The sequence below is a fragment of the Pezoporus flaviventris genome, unplaced genomic scaffold, assembly GCF_033815535.1.
Source record: "Pezoporus flaviventris isolate CSIRO_AGI_PZ_B2104156 unplaced genomic scaffold, CSIRO_AGI_Pfla_v1 ptg000228l, whole genome shotgun sequence".
NCBI classification, from domain to species: domain Eukaryota; kingdom Metazoa; phylum Chordata; class Aves; order Psittaciformes; family Psittacidae; genus Pezoporus; species Pezoporus flaviventris.
The window spans coordinates 436,845-458,902 of record NW_026892776.1 but is presented as its reverse complement, the minus strand read 5'-3'; the positions used below and the strand labels follow the sequence as shown (position 1 = coordinate 458,902).

The window sequence follows — 22,058 nt, the reverse complement described above, 5'->3', positions numbered from 1 at the left end:
AGGTTTGGCTGGCACCTCCTTACAGGCACAAAGGGCTCACAAACCTGCAGAAGCTCTCATCTATGCTATGAGTTTGCCTGTTCTCAGCACACCAAGGGGCGCAGGGATGCTAGAACACCATCCCCCTGTGCTGTGGACAGAGACCAGACTGCCCATGGCCAGTGGGTTTGCATTAGGGTCATGTTTCCTCCCCCCCCGCTGGCTGGACACCCTCCATCGCGACATGTCCTCGGTCCCTGCTCCTGGGGAGCTGTAATTGAGATCTAATGCTCATTTGCTGCTGCCCTGGGGATAAAGGTGGGGCTGGAAGGAGCCAGGTCGCGTTCAGACTCTCTCCTAGCACCACAAATGGCTCACAAACAGGGGGAGCTATTCCCGATCGCTCCAGCGTCTGGGAAAACCGCCTGGTTTGACGCGTCCGCCCCGTTTCCGCGTCCGCCCCGGGCTCTTTCTGCTCCGGAGCATGGATGGGCTCCGCATCCAGCAGCTCTGCGGGGAGCCGGTGGGCTCGAAACACCCCTCCCGAGCTGGGGGGGGAGGAGTATGGGGGTGTTGTGCACCAGGACCCGGGGGAAGAGGCCCGAGGGGCCATGGGAAGGAGGGATGGAGGTGCTGCGCTGGGTGGCCCCACTGGCCGAAGCCACCGGCGGTGCCACGGGTGACTCACGGCGACATAACCCCCGCCCCGTGCCCTTGAGTCACCATCCCCAGCCTCGTGGCAGGTTGTCCCCGTGTGTCACCGGAGCCCAGTGTCCGGCAGCACCCTGAGGACACCGGCACCCAAAACCACCCCAAAGCACCAGGCCAGGAGCGACCTTCAGTGACTGCAGCGGCTCCATCCTCTGCCCTAAGGTACCTTCACCCTACAGGGACCATTCCCACCCGGGTCCCCCCATCACCCCAAAAGTTCCCCCGGGGTCTGTGGTGGTTCTGGCCACTGGTTGGGGTGCGGGGCTGTCACCGAGCGGGTCCCCCTGTACCACAGCTCCCTCCTGGTCTCTATTTTTGGCTGGGGGGGGGGGGGGGGAAGTACAGCGCAGAGCCGGGGCAGAAAGTGAAGTGGTTTGGTTTGCTCGCCTGAATCTTTGTATTTCCTTTATGAAAGTCTAGTTTCTCACCCTAAAACTAACAAAAAGACACACACACACACACACCCCCCAACAATCAAAAGGCAGAGGTTGTGCTGTGCATCTCCTCATCCAGCTGCTCCAAACCTCCCAGAGCAGCTTGGGGACCACTCGCGGGTGGGTGATGTGGGCTCAGCCTCCAGCTCTGTGGTACCCCAACTGCAGCAGCAAAGCCGGAGCACCCCAGCACCAGCCCCCCGGTACCAGCAGCGCGCTGCAGCAGCCGAGACGCCCGGGTCCCCCCGGGTCCGCCGGCGGGGGGAAACAGGGTGGGAAAGGGGGAGGGAAGAGGAGGAGGAGGAGGGGAGGGGAGGGCCGGGCCAGCCCGCAGCCGCTTGCGGAGCCGGAGCCCGTTTCCTGCTTTCTTTTGCCGCTGCAAGCAGCCCCGAGCGCTGCCCCCGGGCCGTGCCTCAGTTTCCCTTTCCGGCAGGCTCTGGAGGTGAGTGAGGAGTGGCGATGCGCAGAGCATCCCTGCGTGGGGGTGTCAGGGCTCTGCTGTCTCCCCATCCCCGTGTCCCCCAGCTCGGACGCGGGCAGCATCCCACCCACCGGTCCCCTCTGCCCACGGGACTTGACTGGTGATGGGGGGATGCCAGAGCCAAGGGGTGATTTTGGGGTGCTGGTTGGAGGGGAACACAAGGGAAATGCTCAGCCCCGCCGTGCCCGTGTGCTGTGGGATGCTCGGGATGCCGAGCAGGGATGCTCTCTGGCGTGGGGGGGGGGGGGGGGGGGAAGTGCTTTGTCTTCACTTCCCCATCCCCGAAGTCTCTTCCGGCGGTCCCCCTGCCGCATTCTCGCTGCTTCTCGTCCCCGGGACAAAAGGAAAAGAGAGCAGCCCCCACTCCTCCTCCTCGTCTCCACTCCCAGTACTGCCAGTGCTCCCAGTGCCGTAGTGGGATGGAGTGGGAAGAGTTTTGCTGAGCGCTTCTCCCACATCTCACCCCTCTGCCCAGTGGGATGCTCCAAGGGCCTCGGGAGTGAGTCCTAAGAGGGGGTTTAGGGCTGGTCCCATCCCAGGGCTGAGCCTGGGGGACACAGTCCTGTGCCTGGGGTGGATGAAGACTCCAGTACATGTGGGTAGCCAAATCCATAGTACCAACCCCAAGACCCCATGGGGACAACAGGAGCTGTGGGTGAAGGAGAAGCAGGAGCATGACAAAGATGTGGGATGCAAAGCCTGGCCCTGGGCAGACTTCTTCTTGTGCCAAAACTCAGCTACAAGAGGCAGTTCCCCCCATGGGGCTGGTGGTGGGCAAGTTTATGCACCCCCCAGGTGCTGTCTCTGTCTCTCCTTGGGATGTGGCTGGACTGTGGCTTGTGAATCCCCTGCAAAGGGAACACCAAAATGCCCCAAGAAGTGCTCACTTCTGCTGCTGGCTGCACCTCCAAGGGGGGATTTTGGCGTCTGCTTTCCGGGGGGGGAGCTCCCCCACCGTGACCCTGCTGCCAGGCTCTGCCCTTGCTACTGCTGGTAGCTCGTTTGTCCCCCTCTCCTCCACTCTCCTCCCCACAGCTCCGTGCTGGGGGCCTCTGCCCATGCACCCACATCCCTGGCTCAAACCAGAGGATTCACAGGGATTTTCCCCTCCCTTCAAGAACTGGAGGCCTTAGGGCCCTCCCTGAGATTGCTGGAAGGGCTTCCCGGGGCCCGGCCTGGCTCAGCAGGGGTCCAGGGGTCTCCAGGCTGGATCCCAAACCCAGAGCAGCCCGGTCCATGCTGGGAGCCAGCTCCCAGAGGCTCAGCTGGGGCTGGAAATCCTCCCGGCTTTCATTAGCTCCGCATGGAGCCGTGTCCTTCCCCACCCCATTTCCATGTGCCTGGAAGACACATGAGCTCGCCTGCAGCCCAGCACCCCCAGCGCAGCCCGCCCTGGCCATCTCCCAAGGGGCTACTGCTTCTCTTCATGCAAGGACACAGCAGAGACCCCGACCTACAAAGCAGGGTGGGATGTCCCTGCTCCAGGGACGCTCCACATGCGTCATTCCTGGGTGATATCCCCACCAGAGCCAACATGAGCTGAGTCAGGGCTGGCTCAATTCTACCCCCCCCCCCCAGCTCCTCCCTCCAGCTTCCAGGAGCGGTTTTAAGGGAAGAAATGCAGAAGGCATCCATGGGGAGAGCAGAGCCGGAGGCAGCCTGGCTCAGCACCATCCCTGGCCTTTGGTGCTTGAAAGCTGCTTGTTTGCATCAAACCTGCAGGAACTGAGTGTCCGGGGGGCGGGCGGTTCTGGGGTTCTGTCCATGCTGACAGTCGCTGGGGGTGAGCCGACTAAAGGGGATGTGTGCCAGCACAGGCATCGTTTCCGTAGGAAACTCGGTGTAACACCGGGAGTGTTGTTCTGCCTCCTCCGAGCTCCCCTGCCCAGCGCCGGGGCTGGAAAGCTTTCCTGGGAAGCGTGCTGCCCCCGGCATCGTGTCCAGTGGGAACTGAGGCCTTGAGGTGGCTGAGGTTTGCAGCACTGCCTCAGTTTCCCAGGCTCAGTCTGTGCCCCTGGTGTGGCCAGAAGGGCTGGAGCCCTCGGGGGAAGAGGAGGAATCTGGGTCCGGGTCTCACCGCCCTGCTGGGAACGCATCGGTCCTGTCCTCTGTCCCCATGCTGCTGGTCTGGGGACCGACCAGAGGGTGCCAGCTCCTGCTCCGTGCCGGCTGGATGCTTTGTCCATGTGTCTGCCCAGGAAGGAAGAGGTTAAAGTGCCCGGATTTCCTGCCTGTGAGGGAAGGTGACCTGCAGAAGTGCTTTGCAAAGCGCCTGCAGGCATAGGGAAGCTGCTGGAGTGAGACCAAACTTGAAACCCGTCTAGAATTTGGCCTTTCCAGCCTAAATTTAAGCCCAGGCTTAAGCCCCTCCATTCCCCCACCCCACCGAGGGCAGCCGGGCTCAGATGCTGCCTCATTCCCTCTCTGGCATCCTTCAGGGTGCCACCTCATTCCTGCCAGTAACACCAGCGGGAGAGGGCAAAGAGCAATGGTTCAAAGGTGGGAGTGTTCCCGCTTCCCAAGGCTTCCACCAGTTCCTCCTTGGCAGCGCCACAGATCTGTGGGGCTGGGGGAGGCTTTCCCAGCCCTGGGGCTTGGCAACAAGGGCCAAGGCAAAGCTGTGTGCTTCGTGCTTGGGGTGGCAAATAGAGGATGGCATGGGACGGTGCTGAGGGGGCAGTGACAGGAGTGGGATAGGGATGCAGGCAGTGCTGGTTGCAGGAGAGAGGCCAGGAGTGCATCTCTCGGGGATGCAGGGGGTTTGGGGTACCCATGGGGAGCGCACTGCACCTCTCCTCCTGCAGGTTCCCTGGCAGCCGTTCATATGCTGGTTTGGGTTTTGGGGTTTCCCCACTGATACTTCCTCTGTGCTCATCTGCTTCTGCCCTGCTCCAGGGGTGGCAGAGGCAGAGATGGGGGGAAAAGTCACCCCGCTCCGGTTGCAAAAAGCCAGGCTGGTGGGATGGGTCCAGTCCTGCTCCCCAGCGCTGGGTCTGGCTGCGTTTGGTTTGTCCCAGCACCCAGGACCCAGCTCCCAGTCCCTCCCCTGGTGAGGCTGAAGGTGAAGAGGAAGGAAGCGGTGGGTTTGTTCCAAAGCACCTCGCTCCGCTGCAGGCACACGCTGTATGGAGGAAGCCGCTTGCTGCCACCGCAGCCGTCCCCTCCCCTGACGTCACTGCCCAGGGTGACACCGTGGCTCGCTGGGTGCAGCACCCAGGGGACACTTCAACACCCGCTGCCAGGAAGAGCCGCCCAAGAGCACCCCCGGGTGGGAAACCTCGCATCCAGACCAGGTATGGGACTGGGGTGGGTTTGAGGATGAGGGTCCAGGAGGGTCCCCTCCCTGCTTACCTCTGCTGCCCCTCGCCAGGCTGCAGGGTGAAGCAGGATGAATGCTCCGGCCAACCCAGCCCACGGCATCTTCGAGAGGTTCCTGCGTGCCGGGGAGTGCCGGGAGGTGCTGGGCTGCTTCAGAGAGCTGTGCCAGGAGCTGGGGCTGCAGGGCAGCGGGCTGCAGCTCTACCATGGCCTCAAGGCTGCCCTCAACTACTGGAGTGCCAAGGCCCTGTGGAGCAAGCTGGATAAGAAAGCTGGGCACAAGGACTACGACCAGGGCACAGCCTGTGCCAGCACCAAGGTACCGGGCATATGGAGTGCAGGGTTTGGGTCCCTCCTTGCTCTGTGTCCTTGTCGTCAGGGTGAGAGCATCATTTGGGGCACCCTGGCCCCCACCCCGGGAGGATGCGGCATGGGGTTGATGGGGTTTAATGGGACAGGGTGTTAATTAGCACCGCTCCTCTCCCCATGGCATGATGTCACCTCAGTGCCACCCAGCCAACAGCGTCCTTCCTCCTCCTGGCTGCTCCTCACTGGGGACACCTCATGGGAGGCTGCAAAGGGGCAAAGGGACCTGCCAAGCCCTTTTTGGAGGACAGGAGCTTCCCTGGGGCTTGGGCATCCTATTTCTGTCCAAGAGCTGATAGCTTTTGTCGCCAGTGCTGGTGCCCCATCATCCCCCCAGCCTTATGCAGGAGATGGAACCCAAGTCCTGGTTTTGAGCCTGTTGCTGGTGAGATCTGCCCATTCTGGGCTGTGCTTTATCTCACTGAGCACTATGAATTGCTGCCCCGGGTAAAGGCAAGGTTCAGGCAGCCAGAGAAGAGAGGGGCTCCCCACAGGACCCCCCATTTTGCAGAGAGAAGCAGTGCATGCAGCCCAGGGGACAAGGGGACTACCTGAGAGAGCCAGATCCTGGCCTGGGGAAGGAGGGAGACGCTGCCATACTCCTGCTGTCTGTGGGGTGCCCGTCCCCTTCACGCCACCCATCCCCTTGGCAGTGCCTGGTGGTGGGGGCCGGCCCCTGTGGGCTGCGGGTGGCCATCGAGCTGGCCCTGCTGGGTGCCCGCGTGGTGCTGCTGGAGAAGCGGGATTCCTTCTCCCGCAACAACGTCCTGCACCTCTGGCCCTTCACCATCCACGACCTGCGGGCACTGGGCGCCAAGAAGTTCTATGGACACTTCTGCACCGGCACACTGGACCACATCAGTGAGTCTTTAAGGGGGAGCCAAGCTCTGCACCCTCCATGTCCCCCCGTTGTCCCCACAAGGACCAGGGCTGCAGCCCTGAGTGTCCCTGCTCCCATCCCAGGTATCCGGCAGCTCCAGCTGATCCTGCTGAAGGTGGCTCTGCTCCTGGGGGTGGAGGTGCACATCAACGTGCAGTTCAACGGTCTCATCCCCCCAGTGGGCAAAGCGGGTGGACAGGGTAAGGTATCACTGTGGCATCTCTGGGGACAAGGACAGGGATGTGGGTGGCTGCTCTGAGCCCCCCCGAGCCCTCTGCTAGTCCAGGACGTGCCTTTTTGCAGGGGGATGAGATGCAACCCTCTCCCCCTTGCCCTGGAGCACGTCCCAGTTGAGAGGCAGCACACTCGTGACGGCCGCTCTCCCCGCAGGCTGGCGCGCTGTGCTGCAGCCCAGCTCCTCTCCCCTCAGCCACTACGAGTTCGACGTCCTCATCTCAGCCGGTGGAGGCAAATTTGTCCCTGAAGGTGACAGCAGCGGGTCCCTGCACCCATGGGATCGGTACAGGGGGCTTGGGTGGGGGCTCACATCAATCCTATCCCGCAGGGTTCAAGCGGAAGGAGATGAGGGGCAAGCTGGCCATTGGCATCACCACCAACTTCATCAACCGCCACAGCCGGGCCGAGGTGGAGGTGGCCGAGATCAGCGGCGTGGCCCGAATCTACAACCAGAAGTTCTTCCAAAACCTCTACAACAAAACAGGTCCGTGGTCCCAGCCCCGGCATGGGGGGTGCCGGGGGTCCCTGTCCCCTCCTGGTGCAATTGGAGGCTCAGCCCTGGGATGTCTTAAAGGTCTTTTCCAACCTAGTTGATTCTGTGATTGTGTCCCCTGGATGCGTGTCCCTGCATGGTACTTCATAGCAGGGGACATTTAGTGGCTGAGCTCAGTGTGGGGGCTCCCTGTGGCTCTGTCCCATGGCTCAGCAAAGGTCCTTCCTCATTCCCAGGCATCGACCTGGAAAATATCGTCTACTACAAGGATGACACTCACTATTTTGTCATGACGGCCAAGAAGCAGAGCCTGCTCAAGAAGGGGGTCATCCTCCAGGTGAGAAGGGCAGGATCCAGCCCTGGGCTCCCATAGTGATGGAGGGTAGGATGCAGATCATGGGTGCTGGTTTGACCCCGCACCCCTGGGATGCTGAGGGCTTTGGCAGCCTGTGCCAGGGGAAGAATCCTTCTGTAGGGCTCACAACCCCAGGCTCAGTGGCAGAGCATCACCCTAGAACGGGCTGCACTCAGGCTGGGGGGCAGACGCCACCTCCCACGTCCCAGCCAGCTTCACCCCATCCTCGCAGGACAAAGCGGACATTGAGAGCCTCCTCTCCCCGGAGAACGTGAACCGGGACGCCCTCCTCAGCTATGCCAAAGAAGCTGCCAACTTCTCCACCAACTACTGCCTTCCCCAGCTGGAGTTTGCCCTCAACCACCGGGGCCTGCCGGATGTTGACATGTTTGATTTCACCTGCATGACACGCTCAGAGAACGCGGCGCTGGTGCGGGAGCACAACGGGGTCCGCCTGCTCCTTGGGCTGGTGGGCGACTGCTTGGTGGAGGTGAGGGTCCCCCTTGCAGCACCATGTCCCTCAGTTTCCCTTTTCCCTGCAAGATGTGTTGGTTGTAATATATTCCCCATCCCTAAGTACTTCTTGCCCCGTCTGCCCATCCCCAAGTCCCAGTATCAGGATGCTCTGGTGGGGTTACACCTTCCCTGGCCCCACCAGGGATCTGGGATGGGTTCAGGGTGGAGGAGCAGCCCAACTCCTCTCCAGACGCAGCCGCACTGGCTGGGGAGGGCACGGACACCGTCCTCGCTGTGCGTTCTGCCTCTCCCTGCTTTCATCCCCAGCCAAGCCTGGCAGCTCCCAGTCTCTTCCCAACCGTCCCGACCGGCCGTGCTGCTCCAGCTCCATCTCTGCCTTTCCCTTCACAGCCTTTCTGGCCACTGGGCACCGGCGTGGCCCGGGGCTTCCTTGCCGCCTTCGATGCGGCATGGATGGTGCGGCGATGGGCAGCCGGGACCCCCCCACTGGAGGTGCTGGCTGAGAGGTGAATGTCCCCGTCCTGTTGGGCTGGACCCGCAGCGAGTGGGGATGAGCACTGACCCCAGCCCTGCCCCTTCCACCCAGGGAGAGCGTCTACCAGCACCTCTCCCAGACCTCCCCGGACAACACCAACAAGAACATCAGCCAGTACAGCATCGACCCGGCCACACGCTACCCCAACATCAACCTGCAGGCCATCAAAGCCAACCAGGTACCCAGCCCAGGTCCTGCCATGGGGCAGCCACCCAGCCCAGCCTCCCCAGTGGTCAGGGTGACACCAACTTGCACGGTCTCCTGTCCCAGAAGGGTGTGAAGCTGAAGGTGGTGGTCCCCAGTGCATTTAATGCATTGCACATTGTGGATGCAGGTGGTTCTGGGGAGTTTGGGGTGTTTGGGTGTCCCCTTGCTGGACTCAGCTCTCTGCAAGGTGCCACTGGCTCTGTGCAGGTAGTGACCCACCACTGGTGTGTCCCCATCTGCAGGTCCGGGACCTCTACCTCGTGGGCACGGTGGAGGTGGACCACAAGAGGAAGAGTGACAACAGACTCAGCACTGGTAGGAGCAGCTGGTCCTGCCCCGGCCCCCCCAGTGCCAGGACCCCCCATTCCTCCCAGCAGCCCAAGCCAGAGCAGCTCCTGTCCTGATTTTCCTCCCCATCCTTCTTTTCCCTGGCTCGTGTCCACCTGCCCACCACGCTCCTCCCAGCACCAGCTGCGTTTCCATCCCGGTGGCACTGCTGGTTTCCATTCCCCCTGCCCATGTGCTCTGTGGGGACACAGCTGCAGCTGCTGTTCAGGGGGGAGGTTGTTGTCTCCTTCTGGCCTGCACTGGTGTTGAGCTAAGAAATACTGACAGATGCTTTGTCAACCCATTTATTGAGCCTTGGGGGGGGGGTGTGGTTGCATGGCGGGCATCTTGTGTCACTCCCATGAGACCCCTTCCCCACTAAAGCACTGATGCTGGATTGCGGAGCGGGATGGGGGTGCCCCCTGCCTCTTTGGGGTGGGGATACGTGTGCTGCCTCCCCAGTGGTCTCCAGAGGTGCCTATGAAGACCTGCTGAGCTGGTGCCAGGCCAGCACGGCTGGGTACCGAGGCGTGGAGGTGACCAACTTCACCACCTCCTGGACCAGCGGCTTGGCCCTCTGCGCCCTCATCCACCGCTTCCGCCCCGACCTGGTGTGAGTGTTGGGACCCCCACCGGGTACCCCCCAAGCTGCAGAGCACACCCTGATGCCACCCGTGTCTCCCTGCAGGCACTTTGAGTCTGTGGACCCCCGGGATCCCATCCGGAACCACCAGATGATGCTGGACGTGGCAGAACAGGAGCTGGGCATCCAGCCTGTCCTCTCCAGCATTGAGATGGCCACCATGGCAGAGCCCAACCGCCTGGGGCTCATCACCTACCTCAGCCAGTTCTATGAAGCTTTCAAGACCTCTCCAGGTATGAATTTTGGGGTGATTTATCCTGTCCTGATGCCCCACTGGGGCTCTCTGGGTGCCCCTTGCTTTGTAAGGTGGGTCCCATGGCTGTGTCCCCTCTGTGCAGAGGCAGAGGAGGTCACCAAGAAGTCGCTGTTTCCACTTGGTACACGAGGAGCCATCCTCTTCCTCAGCAAGCAGCAGAAGAGCCGGAGCCTGACACACAAGCGTGGCCAGGTGAGGGATCCCCATCCAGACCCTTGTGACACCCCAAAACCATGCCCCCTTCCCCATCCTAGCTATCCTGTTTGCAGGACAGTGCCCAGAAGGATGCTGAGGCCAAGAGGAGCCGCAGGGATGCTGAGGTGGGTCAGCAGAGGGATGCTGTGCCTCAGGGCACAGTGGTCCTGGGGAGCAGTGTGGACTGACCCTCCCTTGGGTTGCTCTAGCTGGACACAGGGCTGGATGGAGACATGCTGGATGATGCCCATGAGCCGCCACAAACCACCACCATGGACCCAGGACAGGTTGGTCCTTGTGGTGGGGGGGATCCAGCTTTAGGTTGGGTGGGCGCTTGGGGGAGCACCGGTGGGGCTGAGCCAAGGGCTGGGACTGGAGCTGTGCAAGCGAACACCCACATGCTCCCGGCTCCTCCCTGCCTCTTTCCTGACCCAACTGGTTTTCCAGAGCCAAGTCTTTGCCACTCCCTTGCTGGTGCCAGCAAACCTGAGCACCCCGCGGAGAGCCCCCCCCAACCCCTCTAGGCTGCGGGCAGAGCCGGGGGGCAGGGTGGGCGCCAGCACCCCCAGTGCCCCCGCAGCCTGTCCTGTGTGCCCGCAGCCAGCGGCCGCCCGCGGGGACAGCAGCGACGCCTGCTACTTCTGCGGCCGCCGCGTCTACATCCTGGAGCGAGCCAGCGCCGAGGGACGCTTCTTCCACCGCGGGTGCTTCCAGTGCCGGCAGTGCGGGGCCACCCTGCGCCTGGGCGACTACGCCTGCGATGAGCAGCACGGTGAGGGGGCGGCGGAGAGGGGATGCTCAGGGGAAGGCTTCTCCAGCAGCCAGGTCATCGCATGGGTTTGGGGTTCCCCCCCCTCCAGGTCATTTTTACTGCTCGCTTCATTACCCCAATCCAACCGGCATGGATCCGGCCCAGGATGAGCCCCCGGTGCTGCCTGACGGGGTAAGTTGCTGTAAATCCCCATGGAAAAGGGGAAAGGTGGAGGGGGGTGGAGGGGGATGCTCCTGTGCTGCGTGACCCCTCTGCTGTAGGATGCTGCTTGCATGGCCTCGGATGCTGGGAGCCCATGTGTGTCCCCCAAGGACGGTGTACCACCAGGTCCCCTGCAGCCCCCACCAGCAACGCCACGGCTAGAGGAAGAGCGAGGGGCAGTGGAGGACGCTGTGGATGATGCTGGTGACATGGAGCAGCAGGAGCAGCTGCTGGCACAGCCCAAGCAGGATGTGAGAGAGGATGAGGGTCCCAGCGTGGAGCCCAGACGGGTGGCAGAGGAGGGTGAGGAGGCTGGCAGCAGGAGGAAGATCGTCCTCACACCACTGGAGAAGCTCAAGCTGTCCACGCTGAACCTCACCAGTGAAGCAGAGCCTGAGCCACCACCAAAGCCAGCTCGTCTGTGGCTCCAAGCAGCACCCGAGGCCCTCCCTGCTCAGTGGCCAGGACAAGATGCCTGGGAGGAGGAGGAGGAGGAGGAGGAGGAAATGGCCATGGAGGAAGGTAGGTGGCTACAAGCTGGAGTCTCTGAGCAGGGCTATGGGTCCCTCCACTACTCCAAAATGGTCCAAAACGGTTCTTTTCTTGGGGCAGTTTTGGAGGAGAGTGAGAGTGAGGAGGAAGAGGAGGAGGAGGAGGAAGGCACGAACCTTGGCATCAGGGTGGAGTCGGTGAGTGCTTTCCCTAATAGCAGTGGCCACACCAGCCCAGGCAGTGCTGGGGCGCTTGTTGGCACCTTCTCTCACAGAGCCATTGGGTCAGGCTCTGACACAGCTGCTGGGGCAATGACTGACCCCTGCCCATGCCACTGTCCCTCACAGGGCCTGGACCTGGGGGAAGAGGAGAAATACCCCACCTGGAAGCGCACCCTGACCCGCCGGGACAGGGAAGCACAGATGAAGAGGTTCTGCAAAGCCCAGGTAGCTCCATGGGGACCCATGGGGCAGAGCCGGGTCCCCATCCCCTCCATCCCATGGATGCCCACCCATGGGTGATTACTGCCCTCGCTTTGCAGGCCATCCAGAGGCGGCTGGAGGAGATCGAGGTGACATTCCGGGAGCTGGAGCAGCAGGGCATCAAGCTCGAGAAGTTACTCCGGGATGAGGGTGGTAAATCTAGGGTGGATGGGGTGCCACGACCACCATAACGAGGGGGTCTGCGCCCCACTCACAACCTCCCTGCCCCACAGGCACCCCGGCCGACCAGAAGACGCAGTGGATGAACCAGCTGCTGTACCTGGTCCAGAAGAAGAACAGCCTGATGTCTGAGGAGTCAGACCTCATGATCGCGTAAGGCTTGGGGAGGATGCTCCGGGTTGGCATGGGGGGCTCAGCTCACCCGAGCCCCCTGAGCCCAGCATCCCCCTTCCCTCCCTGCAGCGTGCAGGAGCTGAAGCTGGAGGAGCAGCAGTGCCAGCTTGACCAGAAGCTCCGGGGCTACATGAACAAGGAGGGTGAGCTGTGGGGTTCCTGTGCCTGGTGGGGGGAGCAGGATGGGGCTGTGCCCCCCCTAGCCCTGCTCCAGCCTCCTGCTCTCATAGAATCCCTGAAGACACCTGAGGATCGCACAGCCGAGCAGGAGATCCTGGTGCAGCTGCTGGACGTGGTGAACAAGCGCAACGTCCTCATCCACATCCAGGAGGAGAAGCGGCTCAGTGAGCTGCAGCCCTGATTCGTGTGGCCTCAGGACACACCGGTTCCTCCCGGGGGGGGACAAGAGGTGTCCCCCCAGCGTGGCTGAGCATCACCTCTGGAGGTGGCGCCTGAGGTGCTGTGGTGAATCCAGCTCCCTGCTTGCCAAAGCTGCCATGGAGAGGCCGGACCCATTGGTGGATACCTGTGTAGGGAGACACCGGGGAGCACCCTGGCTTTGGGGTGCAGAGAGGGTTTCCCCACGCTTGGCTGGATTGCCTTTGCCTTGAGCTTGCTTGAGAACAAGATGTGCGGGAGGCTACAGGACACGGGGACTGTGGTGGCTCTGCCTGGGGTTTGCTACAGGAGGAAGCAGCCCTGCATGGAAGCAGGGTCTCAGTGCAGGAGGTCCTGCAGCCATCAGCTCTTCCAGAGGATGCTGCCCAGAGGCTTGGATGGGACATGGAAAGTGTTTTGTCAGCAGAGCCCCTCGTGCTCGAGCTGAACCTGCCTCAGGACGCGTTCTTGGTGGGACAGAGCTGGCTCATCACAACCTGTCCAGCTCTGGGCACTGGAGATGTGACCATGGCCACAACAGGGAGGTCGCAGTGGAGATGCCAAATGTCGAGAGGCAGTGTCAGGAGTAGCCCTTAGGAGACACCCTGGGGCACCCATCCGTGCTGAGGACATGCATCCTAATCCAACATATCCATCCCACCCTGGGACATCCATCCTAACCCAGGACATCCGTCCCACACTGGACATCCAGCTCTTCCAGGGACATCTGGCTCTGCAAGTGGAGCCAGGGACAGACGGGGCTGACCCCACCACTCTGCATCGCTGCTTTTGAGTGCCACATCCATGCTGTCCCCAGCAACTGCTGGAAACCAGTCAGACCCTCCCCACCCCGTGATGCCCCAGGGCTGGGGAAGGGGCTGTTTGTCCAGCAGCTCCCAGAAGGGATTGTGCTCAGGGACACGAGGCTGAGGCCTGTGTCCTCCTTGTCCCTTTGGGGTTTCTCCTGCTTGGCAATGCCACGGTTGTTGTGGGGCGGCCTCCACGGCCAGACAGTGCTTAAGCACCAGCTATGCCGAGCATGGAGGTCCTGGGCGCGGGCTCCTCTGTTAGCAATACACCCCCCTCTCCATTCCTCATCCTGCCTCCCCACACCCTCCTGTCCACTTTGTGTCTGCACCAGCCCTACAATCCTGCTGCACCCTCTCCCTTCCTTTGAATAAAGCCTCCCCAGCCCAACACCAAGGGCTAAAACGTCACCTTTATTTCTGCCCGAGTCAAATCTGGTTGCTGGAGCAAGCACCAGCTTTCACCAGGAGCCCCTGAGGCCACCCCAGGCCGAGCCTCTGGAGCCTCTCGGCCACGCTGGTGGATCCCTCCAGGTAACAAGGCTGTGTTAAAAAAGCAATTAAAACCTGCCACCCCTCGGGTTCCCATGGGGGCCAACATGATGAATCTGCCCCCAAAAACCTTAATTTCACCCAGAGAGGTGGCTGTGAACCTGTGCCACCTATCCGGCCACAGCGCTGCTCACCTAAAATCAGAAGTCAGCTACAAAAAGGGACCGAAAGAGGCCAGGATGGGGCTGTGGGGCCAACGTGGGACATCCACAGCACCAACTCAGCCATCGCTGGGCCGCTCCTGCAGCACCCGCAGCGCCATCCGCATCTGCTCCTCTGTGCCCTGCAGCATCTTCACCTCGATGGTGTGGAAGAGGTGGAGGCCAGTGGCGAGGAGGAGGATGCCAACGGCGAGGAAGGCCAGCAGGGAGAAGGAGAGCTTGGGGAAGGGCTGCCCGCCCAGCCCCGCCAGCGTGCCCAGCACGGCTGCTGCCTGCAGCAGCAGCAGCAGCAATGCCAGCACCGCCAGCCTGCCCGTGGAGTAGCGCTGCCGCTGCGCTGCCCGCAGCCCCACGCCAACCTCTGTCCGTGCCTCCGTCACCACGTCCACCAGCGCCGGCACTGCGGGGGACAGGGGTGGCTCAGCAGCATAGGACCCTCCAATATCCCCCATTGCCCTTTACCCCCACCCCAATAGCCCTTTTTCTCCCACTGCTCTGCTCTGCCTGCCCACGCAGGCACCCCAAGGGATGCCCTAAGCAAGGGGAAACATCGTCCAAAACGCCATCCAAATTATAGAATCCCAGACCGAGCTGGGTTCGAAAGGACCCTGCACAGGCAGGGACCCCTTCCATAGAGCAGCTTGCTCCAAGCCCCTGTGTCCAACCTGCCCTTGAACACTGCCAGGGATGGGGCAGCCACAGCTTCTCTGGGCACCCTGTGCCAGCGCCTCAGCACCCTCACAGGGAAGAGCTTCTGCCTTAGATCCAACCTGAACTTGCCCTGTTTCAGTCTGAACCCATCACCCCTTGTCCTATCACTGCAGTCCCTGATGAAGAGTCCCTCTCCAGCATCCTTGGAGCCCCCTTCAGACACTGGAAGCTGCTCTGAGGTCTCCCTGCAGCTTCTCTTCTCCAGGCTGAACAGCCCCAGTGTTCTCAGCCTGGCTCCATACAGGAGGTGCTCCAGCCCCTGAGCATCCTGGTGGCCTCCTCTGGCCGCTTCATCCAGCTCCATCAGCCCATCCACCAGCCCCTATTCCACAGCACATGGAGGACCCTGGCAGCACCCCCACCTTACCAGCTGTGCTGAGGGTGGCACTCGCAGCCTCTCGCTGCCTCCTGATGTGCAGCGTTGCCATCACAGCTTCATGGTCTGAGAAGGGGATGTCCCTGCCTGGAGCTGACCCCGTCGTGGTCTTCAGCTCTTCACACTTTACCATGAAGCTGGAGACGGCCTGGGTGAGTTGATAGGGGGGTCATGATGCTTTCTCCCCCCTGCTAGTCCCAACTGATGGCCAAGGGACCCCCATTACCTTGTAGAGGATGTAGTCAATGCGAATGCCGAGCGGGAAGGGCAGCAGCTCTGTCTTGATGGTGAAGCAGTTGTTGGGGATGAGGGTGCAGCCATCCTTACAGCCCTGAGATGAAGCACTTGGGTGGGTGGGTGGCTCTCAGTGCACCCCAGGACCCTGCTTCCCCCCTGCTGCTCACCTCAAAGTGCTTGGCCTCAGCAAAGGCATCCTGCAGCCCCGTCCAGCCACGCAGCAGCCGGATGCCCACATCCTCAGGGTGCATGTTCAGGTCTCCCCCCAGCAGCACCACATCAGCTGCCTTTGAGGTGTGTCTGTGGGGATGGAGACAGCTAAACCCCTGCCCCACACCGGACTGGGGTGACTGGGGCCCTCCCCAGCGTTCCCCAGCCTTACTCCTGACTGGGACTTGATGCAAATGGAAGCTCTCTGCAGTGCAAGCCCCAGGCACTGGGGTGACCACACACAGCCCGGGGACCTGCAATGGGGAACCCCGTGGGACTGGGACACCCCACAGCTGCTCACCGGATGAATTGGGCCAGCTCCCAGGCCTGCACCAGGCGGTGGGGCAGGTAGGCGTCCTTCTCCCGGCAGTATTCCGCATGTAGCTGGTGAGGGTGGGGGGCAAAGTGGCCATGACCCCCATGCTGGCACCTTCCTTGCTCCTTGGCTCCCTGCACACCTACCCAGCCCCTCTAGATGGTCCCTTTGGGGTCTGGATAACCCCTCTGTCTTCATCTCACCCCCCTGGGGACAGCCTGGGATGCTCAGCCAGGTTAGGGGTCTCTGCCCCTCTCCAAAGCAGTATTTCATTACATCAGTACATAGTCCCATGAGATACGGTGCAGAGCAGTGGTTAAAGCAAGGGGACAGCAAAGGGGGGGTACAGCCACTCATCCCCCTCTTCCCCATTGTCCCCCCAGTGCCAGGTCCTTCCCCAGGGCACTCACATGGGTGACATAGACATTGAAGATGATCCCAGAGATCTTAATGATGACAAGGCCGACGGACTTGCCGCAGAACCAGTCCCCGTGCTGGAGCTGCCAGAGGAGAAGCGGCACAGGTTGGGGGGCTGGCGAGGCTCCATGGGGCCAGGAACCGTGATGCCACACGTCCCCCACCCCACTCACCATGTAGGGGTACCCATTCAGTGAGTACTGGTAGAGGAGGGTGTCCAGGATGGTGAACCTGGAGAAGACGCAGAGGCCGCTGCCGATCACCCCACTGCAGGGGGGAAAAAGCACAGTGAGAAGTGTAGACACAGAACCCCAGCCTGGTTTGGGTTGAAGGGACCTTAAAGCTCCTCCAGCTCCAACCCCTGCCCACGGGCAGGGACCCCTTCCACTAGAGCAGCTTGCTCCAAGCCCCTGTGTCCAACCTGGCCTTGAACACTGCCAGGGATGGGGCAGCCACAGCTTCTCTGGGCACCCTGTGCCAGCACCTCAACACCCTCACAGGGAAGAGCTTCTGCCTTAGATCTAACCTGAACTTCCCCTGTTTCAGTTTGAACCCATCACCCCCTGTCCTATCACTGCAGTCCCTGATGAAGAGTCCCTCTCCAGCAGCCTTGTAGCCCCCTTCAGACACTGGAAGCTGCTCTGAGGTCTCCACGCAGCTTCTCTTCCCCAGGCTGAACAGCCCCAGTGTTCTCAGCCTGGCTCTGTACAGGAGGTGCTCCAGCCCCTGAGCATCCTCGTGGCCTCCTCTGGACTTGCTCAAACAGCTCCATGTCCTTCTTATGTTGGGGACACTGGCACTGAACACAGTGCTGCAAGTGCAGTCTCATGAGAGCAGAGCAGAAGGGCAGGATCACATCCCTCGCCCTGATGGTTAAACTTGTTTTGGTGCAGCCCAGTATATGGTTGGCTTAACCACAAGTATATGGTGCCCCCACCACCACCTCCTGCCAGCCCCAAGCCAAGGGGCTCCTCAGACTCCAGGGTCCCACTGTGCTCCCGTGAGCACCCCACTCTCCACATGGGGACAGAGGTGACCTACAGCACCTGCACTGGTGTCTCCATGCTGCAAACACCAAGGACGTGTCACAGCCCCACAGGCAGCCCTGAGCTTGGCCCCTCTCACCTCCGGAAGTAATGGGAGAAGGGGTAGCAGCCTCCCAGCTTCGCCTTCAGCTCACTGTAGTCCTGCTCACTCCACACCTGGAGAACAGCAGGATGGGCCGAGAAGGGGCACATTCGTTTCAGGCTGAGAACGGGCGCAACTCGTGTCACAGCGCGGGGCTGACAACAGGCGCATTCAGCTCACGGGCTGCTCTCACCTCCTGCAGAAGGACCAGGTCGAAGCGCTCCTGACGCAGCACGTCCCCGATGAGCCGCACGCGCTCCTGCCGCCGTTTGCTCAGGTAGCGGATGGCCCTGATGGAGAGAAGGGGTGGTCACAGCTTGGGGGGGGACACGGGGGGACAGGGGGTGATGTGGGCTGCCAGCACCTGAAATGGGGGAGTGAGGGCTCCAGGACTGCAATGGGCAGGAGGCAGACGGAGAGGGGAGGGGGCAAGGGCCACTGGGGAACATGGGGACAAGAGGGATGTACAAGGAGGCTCACTGGGGACAGCTTTTCCTGTCCGCAGGATCAAGGCAGCTCATCCCTGGTTGGGGGATGAAGGGGGGCATTTTTCTGGGAGGAGCAGGCACAGAGGGGATGGGAGCACAACCCTGACAAGTGCAGGGCTGGGAGAGCAGTGTGAGCCTGAAACAAAGGGGACACAAAGGTTGGGACCCATCTACCAGTGCAGGTGTCCCTATCCCCACCCCAGCGAGCCCCTGGACTCACCAGCAGTTGAGGTCAAAGACACGGAGCTGCAGGGTGGAATCTCCCTCCATTGCTCGCCAGGACAGAGGGGGTCCTGTAGGGATGAGGTTGGGGTGACAGCCCCGGGGAGCTGGCACAGAGAACGGCTCAGATCTGGGGAGCCAGGCTGGGATAAAGGAGCACCCGGGGTGCTCCAGCCTGGCCCAGGCCGTCCCCTCCTCTCCCACCTGCAAAGGCCATCCCAAACCCCAACCTGCCCCTAAACAGGGACCCATGCACCCGAACAAGATGGGTGACTCCTGCATCCCACGCTCGAGGACACCAGTGAGTCAGGGATGGGGTTCAGGGCTCAAGCCCTGGAACTTTAACTCCAGTTTCAAAGTGAATCTGCTTGGCACGGGCACGGGACACCCACCCCCCCTCCGCGCTTGGGGAGCCCATGGACACTTTCGGACACCCCAAGCCCCGGGAGGACCCTGCAGCTCCCGGAGCAGCCCCAGCGCTGCCCGCTTAGAAGCCTCAGGAAAGTAACCCGGGGCTCCAGGGTGACGGGTGCGGGCAGCCGGGCTCTGCCTGCCCCGGCGGGTCACCGGGCGGCTCATCTCGTCCCCATGCAGTGCGGTACCCGCCGGTATTACCGGTAATACCCCCGGGGACGCTTCCCCCACCCAGCTCCCCACGGGACCGGGCGTGGAACGGTGATGGGGTTGTGGAGCAACAGGCGGAGCGGGGCCGGGACCAACAACAGGCGGATCGGGACCGGGAGCAACAACAGGCGGAGCGGGGCCGAGAGCAACAACAGGCGGAGCGGGACCGGGAGCAACAACAGGCGGAGCGGGGCCGGGAGCAACAACAGGCGGAGCGGGACCGGGAGCAACAACAGGCGGAGCGGGACCGGGAGCAACAACAGGCGGAGCGGGACCGGGAGCAACAACAGGCGGAGAGGGGCCGGGAGCAAGAACAGGCGGAGCGGGACCGGGAGCAACAACAGGCGGAGCGGGGCCGGGAGCAAGAACAGGCGGAGCGGGACCGGGAGCAACAACAGGCGGAGCGGGGCCGGGAGCAACAACAGGCGGAGCGGGGCCGGGAGCAACAACAGGCGGATCGGGACCGGGAGCAACAACAGGCGGAGCGGGGCCGGGAGCAACAACAGGCGGAGCGGGGCCGGGAGAGGGGCCGGGAGCAGCGCAACAGGCGGGGGGAGAGCGGAGCGGAGCGGAGCGGAGGGAGCGCGGAGCGATCGGCGGGCGCGGAGCGGGCTGGGACCGGACCTGGTGCGAGCGGGAGCGGTGCGAGGCCGCGGGACTACGCGTCCCGGCAGGCAGCGCGGAACGGGAACGGAGCGGAACGGAAAGGGAAGGGGAAGGAAAGGGGCCGCCCCGGGAGGCGGGTCAGGGCCGGGAGGGTGTGAATGGGGCCGGGCGTGGGTGTGATGGGTGCTGATGGGGTGCTGATGGGGTGCGTTGGGAGGCGCACTGGGGGATAGCAGCGGTAACGGCGGCTGTGCTGCTGCGCGCCTCCCCAGAGCAGCCCGCGCAGCTCCTGGCAGTTCGGGCGCCCATCGCAGCATCTTCTCGGAGGCCTGTGGGATCCGCCGTGATGTCGTTGACATCCTCTCTCGTTAGCACCCGGGTCCCAGGTCTAACTCGGGAGCATCCCGCAGCCCTCCGGGCATCTCTCCCTTCCCCTCCCCGCCCCTTCTCCTGCTCTCCGCTCCCTACTCGTGTCCTGGAGGGTCCTGTCCATGGGCTCATGGGAAAGGCGGCAGTGCCCAGTATTTGAGCAGCTTTCCTCTTCCCCTGCCTCCTCCTTTACAGCCCTTATGATGGCACTGCATGCACGTCCTACAGCCTGTTCCCGGAGCGCTGATGCTCTCAAGCAGGGGCTATGCACGGGGTGCTGGTGAGCCTGACTCTGCTGTCAGGGTCTCTCTCGATCCTGCCTGTGTGTTCTGTTGCCATTCCCAGCCTATGGCTCAGGCTGGATTAGCTCCACAGGGAGCCTGGTTAGAAATAAGTCTCTTGGATGCCTTAACCACAGAATCATGGAAGGAGGTGAATTCCCCCCCAGGGACAGATGACCTGGCAAACACCACACACTGCACAGGCCCTGTGGTGCTTCAAGTGACAGCAAAGAGCCGCTGTGCTCTGGGATGGGTAGTTTCCCCAGGTCATTTCTCACCCAAGCCAAGGACCAGTCATTATCTGATGCAGCAGCAGCACTGCCCAAGCCAAGCAGTTTCCCCTTACTGCTCTTTGATGGGATGACTTTCAGAGGTCTCTGGAGGCTTGAGGAAATCACAGAATCCCAGCCTGGTTTGTGTTGGAAGGGACCTTAAAGCTCCTCCAGCTCCAACCCCTGCCACGGGCAGGGACACCTTCCATAGAGCAGCTTGCTCCAAGCCCCTGTGTCCAACCCGGCCTTGAACACTGCCAGGGATGAAGCCCAGGATATGGTTGGCCCTTTGGGCTGCATTTCTCAGTGGTTGGTCAGACTCAGTCCTCTGTCACCTGATGCCAGTGTGGGCAAGGATGTGACCCCCTAAAATATGTGTCCATGAACCCAGTGATGCTGTGGAGCGTTTGCCCCAGGGTGGGCTAATCCAGCAGTCACCTTCCCTACAAAACCACCCCTGGTGATGCAACCACAGCAAAATGCTGTTGGATGTGGTGTTGCAATGCCCAGAACTGTGGTCCAGGGGGAAGCGCGACCCAGCCAAGGGGTTTCATGGGCTGCAGCAACCCTCATGGTCCTGTCTGGTGGAAGAAAACCACAAGAAATAAACCAATATGAACTTCAGAACCACTTGAGCCAACCCATGAACAAATAATTTTAATGGTTTTCTTTTCAGCAGACTGTAGTTTTCTCAGAGCTCCACAGTCTCCTCTCTTTGAAGTTGGACAGATACAGTAAACACAACAAATATATGATACAACCCATCACAGCTGGATTAAAAAAAAATACACAAAAAATATAATACATTAAAAAAAAGGATTTTTTTTTTAACATTGTGGACTGACACAGCTCTAAAAATGGTGATTGTAACCCTGGTAAGCTTTACAAAGTCGTTAAAAAAATAAAACAGTACTTCATGTGAAATTCATAAATACACTGGAGGAGAACAGAGGGGATGGGGGGGGATGAGAAAGTGTCTCTGGGTACCAGGCAGCGTGTGCGGGGGGTGCGGGTGGGCACCCCGGGATGGAGGGTGCAGGGATGGAGGCAGGGATGGAGGCACAGACCAGTCCAGTTCATGAAGAGCTTTGTCCCCCAGCAGAGCCGGGAGCAGCGCACGCCTGTGTTCTATGGTGGGGAAGTGCTGAGTTTTCATTCCCAGAGTTTTTAGGTCAGTGAGTGAAATGGAAGAAAGAAAAAGAACCACGAAACAACAAAGAAGCATGCTACATATGAGAACTCGGCCGGGCAGCCCCGGCACAGCCCTGGGATGGGGTGCCCATGCCTTTCCCTGGATTTTTCCCTCTCTCCTTCCCCCATGCTCTGCTGTCCCTGCTCCATCCAGGCCCACCACCGAGTGGCTTCTTTCAGCAGCGAGAGGTTGAAGTCCCCGCATCTCACGGAACGTGGCACCACAATGGCAGCCAAGGCCCTTTCCAAAGCTCTGGGGCTGTCCCTGCTCTCTACACCTGGCAGCATCAAGCCTAAACCCCCCCCAGTCCCATCACCCCTGGCTCCAGCACCCCTCAACCCAGTCCTGCACCTCCCGCTGCCTTCACTCCACAAGAAACCCAGCCAGACCTGCCCATCGCAGGCTCCTCGTCCCCCTGCCAGCCTCCTGCCACCCTGTACCATGCCACCCCCTCAAATCCCAACCTCCGCCCCTCTGCATCCCTCTTGTACCCTGGGGATGCTCAGCCCATGCAGAG

General features: G+C 61.5%; 2 protein-coding genes across 5 annotated transcripts; one reads left to right on the top strand and one right to left on the bottom strand.

The window, feature by feature from the left end:
- Positions 1-4,975: 4,975 nt before the first annotated feature.
- On the top strand, positions 4,976-13,790 carry MICAL1 (microtubule associated monooxygenase, calponin and LIM domain containing 1). 3 transcript variants are annotated; one of them, XM_061442591.1, is made up of 24 exons: positions 4,976-5,242; positions 5,943-6,150; positions 6,253-6,369; positions 6,560-6,655; positions 6,735-6,890; positions 7,136-7,236; positions 7,487-7,744; positions 8,122-8,237; positions 8,318-8,444; positions 8,716-8,788; positions 9,263-9,413; positions 9,489-9,676; positions 9,782-9,891; positions 9,969-10,019; positions 10,104-10,181; positions 10,495-10,666; positions 10,755-10,837; positions 10,927-11,389; positions 11,480-11,556; positions 11,707-11,805; positions 11,901-11,991; positions 12,075-12,174; positions 12,265-12,338; positions 12,426-13,790. In XM_061442591.1, the coding sequence occupies exons 1-24, from the start codon at positions 4,994-4,996 to the stop codon at positions 12,554-12,556; spliced, it is 3,369 nt and encodes a 1,122-aa protein (XP_061298575.1). In that variant the 5' UTR covers positions 4,976-4,993; the 3' UTR covers positions 12,557-13,790. The 3 variants fall into 3 exon arrangements, with proteins under 3 accessions (XP_061298575.1, XP_061298574.1, XP_061298576.1); XM_061442590.1 differs by having other exon boundaries at positions 11,901-11,994; XM_061442592.1 differs by lacking the exon at positions 6,560-6,655 and having other exon boundaries at positions 11,901-11,994.
- SMPD2 (sphingomyelin phosphodiesterase 2) lies at positions 13,773-18,815 on the bottom strand. Of its 2 annotated transcripts, XM_061442603.1 has the most exons (11): positions 18,586-18,815; positions 18,196-18,268; positions 17,681-17,777; positions 17,485-17,561; positions 16,533-16,626; positions 16,353-16,442; positions 15,928-16,010; positions 15,584-15,716; positions 15,406-15,510; positions 15,171-15,327; positions 13,773-14,492 (listed from the first exon to the last, which is right to left on the bottom strand). In XM_061442603.1, exons 2-11 carry the CDS (start codon positions 18,243-18,245, stop codon positions 14,152-14,154), a joined length of 1,227 nt encoding a protein of 408 aa, XP_061298587.1. In that variant the 5' UTR covers positions 18,246-18,268; positions 18,586-18,815; the 3' UTR covers positions 13,773-14,151. The 2 variants fall into 2 exon arrangements, with proteins under 2 accessions (XP_061298587.1, XP_061298586.1); XM_061442602.1 differs by having other exon boundaries at positions 18,196-18,815.
- Between the last annotated feature and the right edge of the window lie 3,243 nt (positions 18,816-22,058).